General features: G+C 44.1%; 1 protein-coding gene across 2 annotated transcripts in view; it reads left to right on the top strand.

Moving 5' to 3' along the window:
• The window catches only part of LOC8052939 (transforming growth factor-beta-induced protein ig-h3), a 30,557-nt gene extending 16,840 nt beyond the window's left edge, over positions 1-13,717 (top strand). Inside the window, exons 3-6 of one of the 2 annotated variants that reach the window (XM_002399874.5) lie at positions 129-318; positions 6,592-6,693; positions 9,337-9,441; positions 12,865-13,717. In XM_002399874.5, the coding sequence (XP_002399918.3) occupies positions 129-318; positions 6,592-6,693; positions 9,337-9,441; positions 12,865-13,013 (546 nt within the window). In that variant the 3' untranslated portion in view covers positions 13,014-13,717. The remainder of the gene's footprint in view (positions 1-128; positions 319-6,591; positions 6,694-9,336; positions 9,442-12,864) is intronic. The other variant, XM_029975429.3, reaches the window with a different exon arrangement.
• The last annotated feature ends 3,997 nt before the right edge of the window (positions 13,718-17,714 follow it).

Raw genomic sequence — 17,714 nt, 5'->3', positions numbered from 1 at the left:
ATGTGTTTAGCTATCGCAATCCACTCTTAAAGGCAAGGCTTAAGCATCCTCCTGTACTTCTCTGCCTCCCCTTTCCAAAATAAAAAAGATAAAGAACTTGAATCTGATTGCACCCCTCTTCTGGCCAGGAAATAACTGCGTCTGGAAGGATTGTGTCTGCTCCGGACAACCGTGCCTCGAACGGCATACTGCACGTCCTGTCTGGGGTGATGTGTTCCCTGTACAAGGGCAATGCGGCCTTTGAACTGCAGCGCTGCCCCTGCTTCGGCATTCTCAACTCGTTCATCAACATGACAGACCTCTACAATGATCTGAACGGTAGGTTGCTTCGCTTAAATAATGCGGCCGACGGTAACAAAGCTTGCAATGAAATTTAGCGTTGTCGGTTCACTGATTGACGTGTGTGTGCAGATTTCTAATTTTGTTGCACAGTAGAAGAGAACCATAAACAGCAAAAAGCAACCACTATATCGTTTGAAAAGAAACTATGGATGATTTTAGTTTTTCTTGTTTAAATTTGTTGCAAGGAGCTTCAAGAGGCTAAGACTGCTAATATTATATTGAGAATATTTAGGCAAGTACTTTTGTGTTAAAAAGAAGTGCAGAGCAGCAAAATTTTAGCATTTTCTTTGTCGTTATCTGAACACCAGGACTGTTGCCGCGATGTAAGTCAAACGACTGAAGTTGTCATCTGCCATTTTCTCATGAAATAAAGCTGTAAATCATTGTCAGAGATGTTTGCATTTTATCCGTCACAGATTGGTCTTCTATATTTGTCGAATTGGCTGATGCAATAATGCAGACAAGTTTGTTGAGAATATAAAGGAATATGGAGAGAATATGGATGGAAATGGGAGTTTACAGGGAGAAGCTGAGGCTGTTTCTAACATGAGCAGTCTGGCAGCTTTTCCTTGGCTTCACTTTTGTCACCTGTGGGAGCTTGCACCAAACGTTGCCTGGGATATGAGCAGAGAGATGTAAGAGTACAGTGGCTTAAAGGGGTAGTGTAACGAACGAAACCGGAGAGGCGGCACAGCGTTGGAAGACGGCCGCGGGTGGCGCTGGCGCTTGCAGCACCGTCGTTCCGGCTATGGCTCTGGCTTGGCCGCTTGGCTCCGGCTTGGCCGCTTGGCCAGCTTGGCTCCGGCCAGCTCCGATCGATTTGCAGCCGTCGACTCTACACTGTCGTCTGCTAGTTTTACATTTTTATTCACCTACAAACACAAACCATGTCATTGGAAGTTCACTGGAAACAAAAAATTGTTTTTGAGGTATTTATACTAGTTATGAAGCATGTTAGGGTGCTTCTTTCTGCCAGCCGATGGAGGCACCCTAACGAAGCTGCGGATCGAACCGCCACCTACACCATCTTCCAAGGAATGGCTGTTCCCAATGCATGGTGGGGGCTACGCGGTAACTACACTACCCCCTTTAAGCCACTGTAGTACGAGCAAATGACGATTACTCTGTCGTCTGCTTTCGTCTGAGTGGTTGCTGCATGTATTAGGAGGTGGCGCCAAAACACGGCTCTCGTTTGAATCGGTCATCTGCATTGGTGCCCGCCCTTGGAAACGTCAAGGATCTTGTTTTAGTTTTTTACAGCAAAAAGAGCTATGCCTTAAAATTTTGCAAGGTAAAATATGTGTCTAAATCAAACCTTTAATGAAAATAGGTGCTTGATATGTGAAGGTGCCAAGTTTTCCGACCCCTATTGCAGTGAGTACTTCTTTTCAGAACACCTTGTATACCGGTTGTTTTAGCAAAGATTTTCATAATCCCCCCCCAAGAAAAGTAATTGGAAAAAAAACAAAAAAACTTGGGAACAAACTGTTAGCTACGGCGGCCGTCTACGATTGCAAAAAACATACTAATTAGCTTAATAATTAACTAAAATTTACTAATAGTCTTTTTATATGGTGAACATATTTATCTTCACTAATTGAAAAGATGATTAGTAAATTCCAATTAGGAACCTGCTGAGCATTATCGAAAACCACCAAGTCAACTTATGTGAGAAAGATTTAAGGCAGGTGCAGCATGTTACGATGTTCCTTAAAAAACGCTTTTTGGACGCGTTTTTAGGATTCGGTTTCTTATTGGAGCCCATATTTGTGCCAGCGGTCCTGCCCCATGATGGCTTAAATGCACAACGCACGTGCGCCATACTTCTTTCCACACTTAAAAAGGGAGGCGAGGCGGTGGCTTCGCTTTCCGGCCACGGGGGGCAGGACCGTTGGCAGAAAGATGCGCTCCAACAGGAAAGGGAAAACTATAGATATGTCCGAATTGAGCGTTTTTTTGTTGGGAATGTCGTAAAATACAGAGCCTGTCGTATATTTTTTCTAAAATGAATTGATTGATTGGTTTTCGATGTTGCTCAGAAAGTTTCTGCATAAAACCACACATCTTTTTTTTGTAAATTATTTTAGTAAATTTGAGCAAATTTATTAGTTAATTAGTATGTTTTTTTGCAATCTCTGATGTCCGCTGTGGCTGGCAGTTTGTTCCCAGAAGGAGTATGTTTTTCTCTCACCTTATTTTTAGTGATTTTTAAATATCTTCACTGAAGCACCCAGTGTACGTTAGAATCAGTATTGGGCGAATCGAATTTTAATATTTTAGAATGGGAATATTTTACATTTAATGTGAAGTGAACTTGTACAACTTTCAATCATGGCTAAGAAACTTTTCTATGAAACATGCTCATAAAAAGGAACTGTTCTGTTATGTGAGAAGTATTTCACATACTTCTATCAGGGCTTCTATAGCCCTGATAAGATAAGTGGAATGAAACATGATGAAGCATTGCGAGCAAAGCATATTCATTGGAACATACTGCGATCGAAACGCTGCGCCAAACTGCGCCATGAATGCGAGCCTGCTACACATCGCGCCAATATACCATTTTTGTGAAGAGTTGTGCCATAGTTGCGTCAAGATGAACTTGAGTGATGCAAGAAAGGGAAAAGAAGGTCCTCGTGTAGGAGTGTGTGTGGTGCCACACAAACCACGATTACAGTGTAGACCGCATATAACGTATGTCGCGGGAGTCGCGAAAATCCGCACTATAAGCGGTACCACTCTATAACCGAAACATCAATTTTTCAGGCCAAAATACATGCCATCAGACAACTTACCTTTGTAAAACACTTCTCTCTCAAGTGTGTCACACATTTTGAAAGAAATGAGCGACTTTCGCCTGGCGCAGCCTTTTAACGGCGTCGCGGGTTGCGGACGGACGTTGCTAACGTCAGGATTGCTAACCCTAATCACTTTTCTCCGGCGATGAAAACCCGTGAAAATTCGCATCCTTTATACGGTACGCGCCAGTAATACCTTCAACTTGAGCACAGGCACGAAATGTTCCAAATAAGAAATCCGGGCGATGTTTGAAAACACAAATGCTTAGAAAGCACCACTGTAGTCGAAGTAAACAAACACGACGACACGGGCGTTTCTGCCGTTTTGAGAGTGCCGCCACAACATCGCCGCACGAGTAGGCGGATCTTTCCTTCTAGTACGTGCTGGGTTATCATAGCGACACACAACGAAAATTCACTGTCAAGGATAGCGCTTTTACGCGGAACGATGAGCGACGATCACAACCGACGCCATGTTTGTGGATAGAAGCAGCCGGACCGCGACCGGCATGCAACGCGCGCGAACACTTCTCCTCGACCTGCGATTGGTCTGTTGTTGCGGTTGTTTCCAATGCAGCGGAGGGACGCACGCACGTGAACGACACGTGCATGCGTCCCTCCGTCGCTATGGCAACTGAAGCCTCCCTTTTCGCTTCTGCCCGCTTCTTCGAGCAACTTCCTTGCCTTGCGAGTGCGGCTCGCGGCTGGCGCCGTTATCTAGTGTCGCGTAGGGAAGCGTGCGGTCGGCGGGCTGTTCCAGAAACCGCACTATAACCGGTATTTCCCTTCGCGCGCCCGCATTTTAGGCTGTATGTAATTACATGGAGTTCTATAGGAGGCGAACCGGTGGTTTAAAAAAGCCGCGTTATACCCAGTCCTGCACTATAAGCGGTTACGTTGTAAGTGGTCTATACTGTTAAACCTAATATTAAATTGCTTCCCTTCAGTTCAATTTGGTCCAATCATGCAAGTAGTAAGTGCGGGTGTCAAAGACATTTCAGAAAGACTCGTACCGTGCGGCGCACGTCAAGCTTCTTTGCCTTGTATTGGAGTACGTGGGTCGAGCTTTACTGCTTTGCTACTAGTAGCTGCAACTGATGCACGAGAGCATTTGCATTATTTCGATGGGCTCGTAAATTATGCTTAGCTGTAACACAGTTCGACCGACACTTCAGAAGTTTGTAAAAAGGCGAGCACAAATATAGACCTTTATCCTAATAAGTAGGATAATCAACTTAGCTCCTATGCATCAGTTGTCGACAGGTCACTGAACTCTGACTGAACTTGGCTCCAACGCTGCTAAACGTGCAAAGTAACGTGCAATGTTAGTATGAGGCACATATGTAAATTTTCACATCTTTTGTGGGTGGTTGTTTACACAGTTTCCATACAAATTAGGCAAATTAATTTTCATCCATATACATTTTAGGGAATGTGCTGGCTTTCGCTGCAATTTTACAAAAATATGGGTGGGATGGGGGGGTGGGGAAGATGCGTTATTGAAACTTTAATCTTGCACTTGGTGTACATGAAGAAGCTTTTGATCTGTTTGAGAAGTGGACATTTCAATCATTTATTAATTTATATACCTATTTTAAGCGGAACCAATTTGGACCCGAGCCTTCTCTCAAAAAAGCTTTTTTCTATGGCTATATTTATGTATCTTTTTTTTTTAATTTATATGTTTTATAAAAACAATTTTACCTTTAGTCATCATCAAATATGGGCTGTCCACAAGCTTTATTCTGTCATATTCAAGTAATGTGCTAACATATTTTGGCACCTGTTCCAAAAGCATCAGTAGCTGCTCCAGACCAACATTTTGCCCGCTACCAGACCTGCTACAAAATGACAAATGCCATTTCTATCATTGAATATAGCTTGAGGTTTTCTTTTCTGGCACTGTCCTTTAAAACCAGGGGTTGAACTATAATTTTTACCAGAGAAGGCCGACTTCCAATAGTGAGCGAAAGTTCTGAGACCATCTACTAGCCTACCAAGATGCTGTTAAGGGGGCGGTGCAACGATATTCAGTTGAAATGTTTTTCACTTTACAACAGTTTCTGGCACTAGTGGGACTCAAGGATACTCGCATGCAATGCCACTGGCCAAGAAACTCCTTCGTTACGGTGTAATTTCAAAGACAAAAGCGGTCATTTTTATTCAATCTCTCCTTTGCAAAGTTTGATGACGTAACGTGGGGATCGTAGTACATCCCAATGACGATATTTGAATGCGGTTCATAGATTGGACCCGAGCATTGCGTGGGCACTTGATTTGGGCTTGTGGTAAGCGATAGTTCGAGAAGCATCCGGGTAGTGGCCCATGTCCAATCGCTGAAATGACAATAGCCTAATCATAACAATGTCTGGAACTCAGCGCGTGTCCTGTGCCTTGCCAACCCCAGCGCGTGGCCATGATCAACACTGGCGGCATATAATCGGCTCCAGGCCACGTGGCCCCTTGCTCTGGCTGCGAGTTGAGGGGATGAACGCTGCTCGTTTTTCTTTCATTTTTTATTGGAACTTCTATTGCATTGCATGGGGTGAAAAACGAACACGTGTTTCACAGGTCATTAACATCAGGGATCTGTTTTAAACGGTATTCGTGCAAAGTACGAGAATCATTGCATCGCCCCTTTAAGCGCCAGCCAGTTCCCCTAGCGGACGGGCACAAAATAGTGGACGTTGACGCACACTGCAAAGTGGCAAAGCTCGGTGGCAGGGCAGCAGTACAAAACAGTAAAGCTTGAGGCCAAGAAATCCGAGAATTCTGAAGGCATCATTCGTAACTCTCAGATATTTATATTTGAGAAATATTTGAAGAACTCCGAACACTTTGAACGGTAAAAGTGTGCCGCATATAGAATCGGATAGCAAACACGACTCATGCATTATTCGAGATTTAGAATATTCGCTCACCTCTAGTTAAAGGGATGCTGAACCGAAATCTGGATTCCCCAAAACATGCGGAAAAAGCGTGCAACGGGATGCTACAAACACCAAAACATCACTCATACAGCGATATCTCGAACGGATGACCGTATTTTTCAAAAAGAGAGGCGCATTTGGCAGGAATGTTGACGTCATGTTTCTCCGAGAAGGAGAGGGAACGGTCTCGCGTCTTTTCCGCCTCGCGGCCTTGAGGGAGCGAAGCGAAGAGAGGAGGAAACTAGATATCTTCACGGTCACACGCCTCGTCGGCCTGGTTCAATCTCGACTTCATTTTCCAAAAATATGGCCGTCCATTTGAGATATCGCCTTAGTAGTAGTGCTGTAGGGATTGTAGCGTCCCGCCTACATCTCCAGCATAGTTTTTTTTTAATCCAAATTTCGGTTCACCATCCCTTTAAGACGACACTACTGGATGATGATGCAGCATTTAGCAGCATGGTGAACAGCTCCTGTAAAGAAGTTTACCAGCCTACTCTAATAATGTGTATCCTTTTCAGCCGACGGACCTTTCACCGTCTTTGCTCCAACCGACAGTGCCTTTGCAAAGCTGAGCCCAGATCTGGTGAATGACCTGAAGAACAACCTCACTGCTCTGAAAGGTAATAAACTTTAGCACAAAAAAGCCTGAATGCAAGAGCTGAGCTCACTATATCGAGGTTTGTAGACTATATTTGGTTGTATACAAGTACTGTTCAGAATTATAATATTTTAAGGTTTTGATCATTGTGTAGAAATATGAAGAAAGTTGGATGCTGGACGATCCTTCTTTCCTCTCATACTATTATTTTGTTAAAACGTCGTCGGGATTTTCTTCTTATTTTTTTTCAGCATTTATGGTTCTAAGTTTTGCAAGATCAACGCAGCGCACAAAAACCAAAGACAAAATAAAAAAGTGTATGCAGGACACAAAAACAATGTCTGGCATCATGGTTATGCATTTTGTTTTCATGTCTGACGCAGCGAAATTACCTTAAAGGGGCACTGACACATCAAAATCGTAATTTATTTTATTATCCGAAACGATTGAAAATGATGCCGGGACATTACCCTCAAAATTCGAAACTTGGGAATTCAGTATTTGTGAATTAAAAAAACAATTTCCAAATGCCGAATTTGAAGTTCCCGCGCGATCCGCGCCAGCGCAGTGAGTCAAATTTTGCGGTCTCCTGCGACTCGACTTTCTTTCGGACCTCCGCACCACGCTGTGAAGCAAAGCGCCGTTGCTACCGCGACCCGAAGAGAGGAGGAGGTGAGCAGGCGGGATAGAAGGGAGCCGACGCGGGGAAAAACCGGTCTTCCCCGACTCGGCGATAAGCCTCTGCTCGAGCGCCGCCAAGGTTTCCGAGGGAGAACACAAATTCAGGAAGCGACATCACACCGAAATCTGATTTTTGGTATTTCAAAAAGAAAGGCTGTAGTGCGTTCGTCATTGCGTTAAAAAACATGTTTTACGATTGCCGTTATTAAATGTTATAGAAATGTCGCCTACAAAGCTTCTAAATTTCCTGATTTTTGACGTCACCGATCAAAAGAAGCGAGGAGGTTAGCGCGGGAAATATAAACAACAAAAATAAAAAGGCGCGCGCGCGCGCAAGAAAATTTTTTTTTGCGATGCGATTTTTTTTGCGTGTCTATGACTACAACTTGCATCGTTTTAGACAATAAAAAAGAATACGACCTTTGGGGTGTCAGTGCCCCTTTAAAGCCCCGCAAGAAATGCTTGAAATATGTTGACAAACATATTTATATCTCCTGATCTCGTACGGCTATTTGAAACCTAATTACAAATTTGGAGTCGGCACCAGGAAATACATATACGTAACAAGTTTCAGTGAAATTGGCTCATAATAAAAACAAAACAAAGGTTGTAATAGCAAGTGTCCCCATAGGCTACCTTGTTCAATGTTCCTTTAACGCTACCCTAGTCCATATCAGCTCCTGTAGAGAAGTTCAGTTTTTGTGTGAATGTGTGTTATGTGTTTGTTGGGTGCAGTACCCAACATTGTGGCTTTATAGCATTGAGGTCGTGGGTCGAGGCGTGTTTTCTCTCTTCGAAATAAAAACAAAAAGGATTGCAACCAGTCTAGTGACGAAAATTGGGAAACATGGTACAGTTGAACCTCAATTTAAAGAAGCCACAATTACGAATTTCCCGATTTAACAAACAAATTCGGATTCTCCGCGCAGCCTTCCTCGATTTTACGAAGTTCCCGATTTAACGAAATAGTTAGCGGGTCCCGGTGACTTCGTTAAATCGAGGTTCAACTGTACTTGTGAATGTCCCTCCTTTATAAGTTTTGTTTTATTCAACTTGTTTTTTTATAATACCACGAATGTGCGCAATAATAAATAAAATATGATTGCATATAGTGTCATAATGTTTAATCGTGCATATTTCTATTCTCTGGAGTGCCTTTCTTTTACAAGGTGTGATTAAAAATTTCCGAGACTTGCTTTGTAGCGCAAAAAAGAAGTTAGGGTAACCTTCCCCGACGATGTTCTGCCATTGAAGCGCGAGCGCAACTCAAAACCCATTGCACAACTGGCTGCTTTTTTACCATGATCCTGCCGAATCATATCAAGGTTTGTTCCAGATTTGCAGAGTTCGGCTCAAAATTTATGTTTGCTCTTCTCTGGTTACAGGCCAATCATAAAACTGCTGAAGTGCTTGTACTTGTGGTCACAGAAACTCTTGTACAGTGCTGCTCCAAATGCTTGCATGACAATGTCCTTCAGGCTAATGACTCGTGAAGGTCCCTGCCTTCGACAGCTGTGCGCATATTACAGTGTTGCCCTTAGTCTCTAACCTTCTTGATCTCACTTTTTAGGTGCCAAAAACTTGACAAACTATTTTCATGGCAGAATAATATCACTAAAAGTGCCGAAAACGTGGTGAATTATTTTATTAGCAAAATATTACAAAAAAGTGCACAAAACCACCTGCAGGTTCTTTCTAGTTATAGCCAAATAATTTTAAGAAAAAGTATGCAATATTTAGAATTTAGCGCTCTGAAAACATTTGAGTTCCAGTTTTTTTAATATAGTAATCATAGCTAAAAAAAAATTTCTTCACAAGATACTAAATTCTTTTTAAAACCCATTCATTACCTTGAGAATTCCTCTTTCGAAACCACCTACTCTGAAATAACTCCAAAAACAAAGACCCCTTACAAATTTCGGTCTCTTAGCAAACAAAGAGACCAACGACTCCGACATGCATCAAATTGGCCTTTTTTCCACAGAGGTTCTCCTGTACCATGTGGTCCCGGACGTGTGGTACGCCGCTGGGCTGAGTCCCGGCCAGCTCAAGACCCTCCAAGGACAGAAGCTGACCGTGGACGTGAACAGTGAGCAATGTGTTCAGCACTTCTCCCGTGGTCACAAGACATTCCTGGAAAAGGCCCGCTATCAACGTTATTAGATAAACTCGGTTACGGACCTGCCCATAGTACTTACCCTTTTCCCCCTACAGTCAGCATTCCATTGCTGCGATAACTACAGCTACGCAGGTTTCGGAGCACGGTGTCCAGGTGGTGCTTCAGCGTAGCATCTCCAAAGAATACAGTTTTGAAATGCAGCCTCTAAATGGGGCTTCAATTGATAGGTGAGAGGGGAGTACCTTCGTCCGCGGGAGTTACGCAACCGAGCTGATGTAATAACGTTGCCCGCTATAAATCCGTCCAGCATCTCGTTCAATCATCTCGAGGCGTTTTTAATGACGCAAAACTGACCCGAGATGTTCTGTTTACGTTGGCTCGGAGGCAGCACAGTGCGTTAAGGATGCTCAACGAGCGAGCTAGCAGTCCAGTTGAGCCGATCGATTACCATACACTATTCAGCAAGCACCTACTCAATGATGGGGGGTAACCTGAAGTAGCGGGGAACGGGCGTTTGTTAGGTGCCAATGCAAAAATGCAGATGTGGCACGTGATGGGGTGAGCTCCACCCTTTTGCATCGCCACGCTCGGAGAAACTGTTCGCACGGAGGAGCATCTCAGTTAGCCATGGTACTCCACTCACCCTCGTGCTAAGATTGCAGCCGAGGCTAAGACCACGAGAGCGCGAGACCCCAGCTTTGGAACATTCTTTTGCAGACGAGTGCTTGTGCTAGAAAGGCTCGTCTCGAGGCAAGGAGCGCGGGCTAGCTCGCACTTGTAGCCTTGGCTGCAGTCTTGGCTTAAGGGTGAAGGAGTACGCGTATAATCGGGGACGGGCTAAGAATTCAATGTGTGTTTCGCCTTCATTTGAGCTTTCTGCCTTTGGTAACAGTTCTTGGCACACGCGGCCAAAGCCCGATGAAAGGAAACAAGCACCGGCTGGAGGCTGGAGGCTCCACTGAATTCTTAGTGTGTCACTGACAATAGGTGGGCTCAAAAGTCTGGGGCAGGTACTTGTCATGTCCTTTGCTTGCTTTTCATGGGTAGTCGACGGGCACCTATTTCGATATGGGTACGTGTTCGGTGTTTTACGTAGAAGTCTGACTGTAGAAGCACCGTGCATAGAAATTTCGGCACGGCCGAAAGAACTGTTAATTGCTCCTGGACTCGTTGCCGAGGTCCAATTTTAATCTTCAATATTTTGAGATGTGAATTCAGTGTTTGTCATTCACGTATGAGCAGATTATTTTTCATCATTACCTTCTTGTCGTTTAACCGGATGAGCGGATTTTTCTTATTGAGGGCTTAAATGGTACAAAGACGTCGGCTTTTTTTGAAAATATGGCTTGCAAGTGTCTCGCGGCTGTGAACGGGCTTACCCACATGCTTTGGTCTCGAGGCTGGCATTGTGTAAAATTACATTTTTAAACACTAGTCGGTCCAGCGGCTTCTATCGTTCACTAAACTTGTTACAGCTTGGGTTCATTGGACTTCCTCCAGGTCAATGCTACAGTCCAGAAATCCTCTAATTTTTTTACCTGGTGGGGTACGTAACCATTATGAGGAACAGTCAGGAAGCCCCATCTTTCTAGCCTCTCTCTCGACATTTGTGCAATTGGGCAGGTAAAAGGCGCCTACAAGCTTTCTTGCTCAATGAAGGAGAGCGTGCGAGTTAGGTGAGCGTGCCGGTAAATCTTACGATGGACAATATAGTCGACTCGCATTAATTCGACCTCGGTTAATTCAACTTGTCATTTAATTCGACCCTGTTCGAAGGTCCCGACGAAAGCCCATACATTTCTATTATAAAAAAAAAACTTGTTATTTCGATCTTGGAACAGAAAATATTGGTTAATTTGACTTGGAGAGAACCGGCTGTGGTCGAATGAAATTAGAGGCACGATGGGCCATGCGTGATGCACAAAATCGGGCCTTTTGTTTTCTGAATTATGCGGTGGGCAAGTTACAAGTGCGATCAACTGCGCCCGTCAACGAAAGAAAAGTCTTAAAATTTTAATGTGCACGTAGCATTGCAAAAAGAAAGAAAAAGAGAGCACCCGTTGAGGCACGGGACACAATCAGGTGGGTTCAACAGAAAACAACCGTTGCTACACCGCTGCAGCGAGCACTGATTGGTTGTTTGTGAGGGAGGGCCGCCGATGACGTGACACGTGCAACGGTGACGTGTGCCTCGTTGCCAGCAGCGCGGTGTGGTTTGTTCGCCGGTCACCGCTGGCACTGCCAAACATGCGAAGGACATACACGGCCACTGCCCTGCGGCAGATTGTTATAAAAATGTTAGCCCACCTGACCTAAAGTGTTGGATATTCAACATTTCGTGCGCTTCTTTTAATTCGATTTTCGAATAATTGGACCCAATTTCGCGTGTTCCGTCAAGGTCAAATTAAGGGGGGACACAACCCAAAAATGTGAATGTTTGAACTACTTGTCCGATTTAAACGATATTTACAGGGCTTGTTTCGGTTGATGTTGAGAACATTTCTGCCAAATTTTATTAACCTGGGTGAAGTATAAAAAGAAATTGCAAATGTTCAAAGATGAAAGTGGGCGTGTCTGCATAGGAAAACTATCGTTTTGAAAATACTTATAAATTTGTTGTTTCCATGTGTTATATTGCTTTTGGACAGTTCAGCGCAGGTAGCTATAGAGCTTTATTTTTATATTATACCACCTTTCATGACAAAAATCCACATAAACACATTGTTTTTTAGATTTCTATCTTTTGTCCAAAATTTTAGTTCTTGAGCATAAAAAATGACAAAAATAAAAAAATACAAGATCATAACTAGCTTCACCTTCAAATTTCACCCCAGAAAAACTTATAAAAATGAACCCATGTTACATAATAACAAAACGATAGCTTTCCTAAAGTGAAATTTACGCCAAAAAGTGGAATGGAGAAAAATGTGTTCAAAGTGCTCCAACCTCTACCTTTTCTTTAGCATCGGTAGACCGAAAATAATTTATAAAAAATTAACAATGCAGTGCAATCTAATGAAACTTTCCGGGAATACTCTCTAGATGTTGGTGGAGAAAAATGTGTTCAAAGTGCTCCAACCTCTACCTTTTCTTTAGCATCGGTAGACCGAAAATAATTTATAAAAAATTAACAATGCAGTGCAATCTAATGAAACTTTCCGGGAATACTCTCTAGATGTTGGTGGATGTAAATATGACATTTCTCAAAATCAAGTTTTTTTTTGCAGAATTTGTTTTTTTTTGGGGTTGTGTCCCCCCTTAGTTGAAGTCGACTGTAGTCTCCTCTTACACCGTTGTGAGTTTTGCCAAGATTGCGTCATATTTTCCCAAATGGAGGTGCGTGTCAAGCTTGGCTAATGCGGCGCAGCTGACTGGAGCTTTCCTTTCCCGCAGCAGGTGCTATAACCGTCAACGATGCCACTGTGGTGCTCCCCGATGCCACCGTCGGTAATGGCGTGGTGCACAGCATCGACACCGTCCTGCTTCCCAAGCTCGCCGCAGGAGAGGGTGCCCCATTCAAGCCGTCCGTTTCAGTCGTGTGATGTTGAGAAACTTTGTCTTGCCCTTTGTTACATTGCAAGGTACAGCGTAGTTGCAGTCTAGCCCCCAGCTTTGTTTGAATAGGCATTGGGCGTATGTGCATTGCATCGATGTATTCTCTGCTAGGACTGCCCTCTTTTTGGTCTGCATGCGTTGAAATAGGAGTGTGGACGTCACATGTCACAAGGAACTTACAAACAATGTGGCGATTCCGTCAGACAGGATTACCCTTGTAGGCTGTGGTTACGAACAAGTGGATGTTCTTACACATATGTGTAAGGCACATATATAGCGAAGACTTCACATATAAATTAGTGTCTCGAGAGTCACGCTTGAAGTTTGCGTTAGCCGAAAGAAAGTCTATATGATGCTGTCACGAGGGAAAGGTGGCTTGTTGATCCTCAGCAGGAAATTGGCTGCGTTATGGCTTGCCTGTGACGTCATCCAAAGAGCACTCCGACCGCCACCGAAGAGGAGGTGAAAAAGGAGCTCCCCTCCAAGCAGGACCCTCTTTTGTGTCTCCCACATTTGCCCCGATGTCGCTATCTCCTCCCAGAAGATTAGAGAAAATTAACCCATCGCTCAAAATTCCTACAAAAGCAGCTTTCCTCTCTCTCTCTCTCTCTCTTTCATAGTGGTCATACGTATGCGATGTTATGTTAGTGCAAGCCATGCATGTGTGGATTAAAGCGGTGGTTCTCAAATAGGGGTCTACGTAGCGTTTGGTGTCTCTGAAGGCCTTCTTGGCATCCCCAAAGCCCTTGCCCATAAATCAAACCAAGGAACTTTTTTTTTTTTAAGGTGAAAGCCTTACTTGTGTTATTGCGTGAAAAAGCATTGGCGTTGTGCCCAAAAGATGGTCATAAAAATATGTTATCAAGCACGTGCCTCAGAAAAAAAAACACAAAGAAAAGCACAGCAACGCGATGCTTTGTCACACTAGTTGGCGGAAGCACTCAAGGTTAAAGGGACGTGCCCCAAAAGTAAAAACACAAGGAAAAGCACAACGGCGCAGATGTCTAGTCACAGAAGCCGGCGCGAACCATGCGGGGTTCGCTGCGCCTGTGCAGTGGGGGAGCGTCTTGTCACCGCCAGAGCGCCTTGCAGAAAAGAAAGACGTGGCGCGCTGCTCGTAGGAATGCGCTGTATGTAGGAATGCTTTTGCATTCTTACACATAAGCAATCTTTAAATGTCCCTGCCGAATTTTTTTTTATGCTGGTTGTTTTACAAGGTTAAATGGACCAAACCATGTGCACCGAATCAGTGAGGTTGGTTATTCTTCGTCTGAGAGCTTCAAAGTTTGTTCCCATTTGTTGAGTTTCCTTCATCTACCCTTTTGTCATTGTAACCGTCGAATACACCCCTTCTGCTGATCCAGAGGAGGTTCCCGAAACATGAGTGGCTAGTTCACACACATGCAACGGCTTACAATCGTCCGCCCGTAACATCTTAAATATTGTCCAGGACGAGAGAACTCGCTGGCACTTTTTGTGGGACAGCCATGCAACGCTCAGTTTCTGCATATTTTCTATGTTTTCAGGCATCATGTTTTTTCCTTTTTGCCTCGGAAATCTTTTGACAACGTTATAAACAACTTTTTCTCATAGATTGTGTACATAGATTTGATCTCGAAGGTTGCACCAAACCTTCGCTGTAGTGAAATGCAGTTCCAGGCTCATCGCACAGATGGTGCCAGCATACCAGCATACCATAACGGGTCATAGAGCACCAGCATCACAATGATTGCCCAGAATTGTGTCTCATCGTGCCATGGCCTGTGTAGACGTGAATTGCTAGTTGCATTTTCTCGTAGTGAGCATGCAGATGTAGTCTGTGCTCTTGTTATGGCCGTTTGTTCTACAGTGTAGACCGCATATAAGGTATGTCGCGGGAGTCGCGAAAATCCGCACTATAAGCGGTACCGTTCTGTAACCAAAACATCAGTTTTTCAGGCCAAAATGCATGCCATGAGACAACTTACCTTTGTGAAACAATTTATTTTATATTAGATAAAAAATAAAGCTTAGTTTGAGAAAAGTCTTTATTTCACCAGACTAGTGCACTTCTCTCTCAAGTGTGTCACATTTTGAAAGAAATGAGTGACTTTTGCATGGCACAGCTTTTTAACGGCATCGCGGGTCGTGGGAGGACGTTGCGAGTGTTTAGGATTGCTAACCCTAATCACTAGGGGTGTGCGAATACCGAATAGTAGTTTTCGAATCGAATAGCGAATCGAATCAAGGAAAAAAAGCCGAATATCGAATAGTGATTTTATTTGTAGGAATTTTTCAAAGTATGCTGCGAGTGAGATCATTATATATGCAGAGTATGCGCCTGTTGCAGAATATGTATCTTGTACAAAACAAAAGCTAAAATGTAAAAAAAATTCTGGTGAAAAAAAATAAATAAAAGCAGTTGCTGTTGGATGTTGGGCACTAAAGATCCAATTTTATGGCACAAATATAATCTATCCACCCTAAACGTCACAAAAAAACCAGTTACAGCCACGCATGCCTTCTTTTTAAAAGCACAACCTAACACCGTGACTTTTTTTTAATAAATATTTGTATATCTCAAAAAAGGGGCATTTTGCGATATTTGGTTTACATTTTAAGGAAGAAGAAGGGCACTTGGGATTTAATTTCACATAAATAAACGGATAGGTGTTAAATCTGAGTAAACAGACTTAAACAATATAATCTGAAGTAAAAAGAAACGTGGATAGGCGGCGCAAGACACCGTCCAACTGCCGCTTTGCATCCATTTTTCCGTCTATCTATCCTGTTTTAGAGAGCTTTGATTTAAAAGAGGGAGCAAGCGAAACTGAAACCCAACTGAAACCATGGAGACGGCTCCAGTGCAGATTGGTCGTAAGTGCACATGTGTTGTGTAGTAGCGTGGAGAAAGGTGAGCAAACAGAAGGGCAACGACGCCTACCCTCCGTGCCCTGCCTGCCCGATCCCAGTCGACGCTTTCGTCACCTTCTCGCAGTTCGTAATTCAAATGCGGCTATCGAACGGTTGGAAACCCTCTCAAATCTAGGCACACTATTTTTCCGTTCCGTTTCGTTCCAAATCAGAATTTGCGGCGTTTGCGGCTTGCGGTTGCAAAAGAACGACTATGATAACTCGGCTGGTTTCATCGGCATGGTTAACGTGGTTTTCTTTCTGTGATCGTGCAGTCACCAATTTCTGTGTGTGCGGCCAAGTGTATTTTACATCGGTGCTTCAATTTGAAACGAGGGGCTTTACTCGTGAAAAGAATTAGGCATGGCGCGCGATTTCGGCCTCCCAACAATTCCTCTCTGGAAGCGGCGCAAACGGAATGTTTGGTTGTGATTCAAGTGTAGATTGTGTCACGATCGTCAGTAAATCTATGTGCTATAAAGTTTGTGGCGTTCGTTACTTTTCTTTTTTCTAACCTGTGCGTTAGATTTTTGTGGAATGGTTGGATTAAGAGCTATTTTTCCCATAGTCTGTCTAACATCACGGCGCTTACATCGGGAGAAAAAAAACGGCTTTTTTGTATTTCTAGTATTCGAGTGACCGAATACTCGAAATTCGATTCGCGAATCTAAATATTCGGGAACTTTCTATTCGATTTGAATTCGTATATTCGAGTATTCGCACACCCCTACTAATCACTTTTCTCCGGTGATGAACACGTGTGAAAATTCGCATCCTTTATACGGTACGCGCCAGTAATACCTTCAACTTGAGCACAGGCATGAAATGCTCCAAATAAGAAATCCGGGCGATGTTCGAAAACACAAATGCTTAGAAAGCACCACTGTAGTTGAAGTAAACAAACACGGGCGTTTCTGCTGTCTTGAGAGTGCCGCCACGACATCGCTGCACGAGTAGGTGGATCTTCCCTTCTAGTACGTGCTGGGTTATCATAGCGACACACAACGAAAATTCACAGTCGAGGATAGCGCTTTTACGTGGAACGATGAGCTTCCACCACGCCATCTACGTCGACCAACGTTACTTTCACATCGACGATCACCACCGACGCCATGTTTGCAGGTAGAAGAAGCCGGCCCACGACCGGCAACCGGCATGCAACGCGCGCGAACACTTCTCCTCGACCTGCGATTGGTCTGTCATTGCGGTTGGGAAAGTTGGGCTGGTTGGGCTCGCTCTAACGCCTTGCGCCGTGAACGACACGTGCGTGCGTCCCTCCGTCGCTATGGCAACTGAAGCGACTGAAGCCTTTGTCTTCGCTTTTCCCCGCTTCTTCGAGCAGCCTCCTTGCCATCCTTGCCCCCGCGAGTGCCGCTTGCAGCTAGCGCTGTTATCTAGTGTTGCACAGGGAAGTGTGCTCGCTGCGCCAGTTGGTCGGCGCGGTCGGCGGGCTGTTCCTGAAATTGCACTATAACCGGTATTTCCCTTCGCGCGCCTGCATCTTAAGCGGTATGTAATTACATGGAGTTCTATGGGAGGCGAACCGGTGGTTTAAAAAAGCCGCGTTATACCCGGTCCTGCACTATAAGCGGTTACGTTGTAAGTGGTCTATACTGTATTTGCACATGTTCCCGGGTGTCCTCGCTATGTTGCAGTGTCAGTGTTGACATGTCGAACAAATTCTGCGTGCCTCAGTGTCATGGCAACCACAAATTGGGAATTGGGGGTGCTAAGTTTTCCGAAAAATTATGGAAGGCACAGATATGCGCCATACCACGAGGAAACTGTCATATCAC

This window comes from Ixodes scapularis, unplaced genomic scaffold, assembly GCF_016920785.2.
Source record: "Ixodes scapularis isolate PalLabHiFi unplaced genomic scaffold, ASM1692078v2 PGA_scaffold1__304_contigs__length_218370807, whole genome shotgun sequence".
NCBI lineage: Eukaryota > Metazoa > Arthropoda > Arachnida > Ixodida > Ixodidae > Ixodes > Ixodes scapularis.
This window is presented reverse-complemented; position numbering and strand designations above follow the sequence as displayed.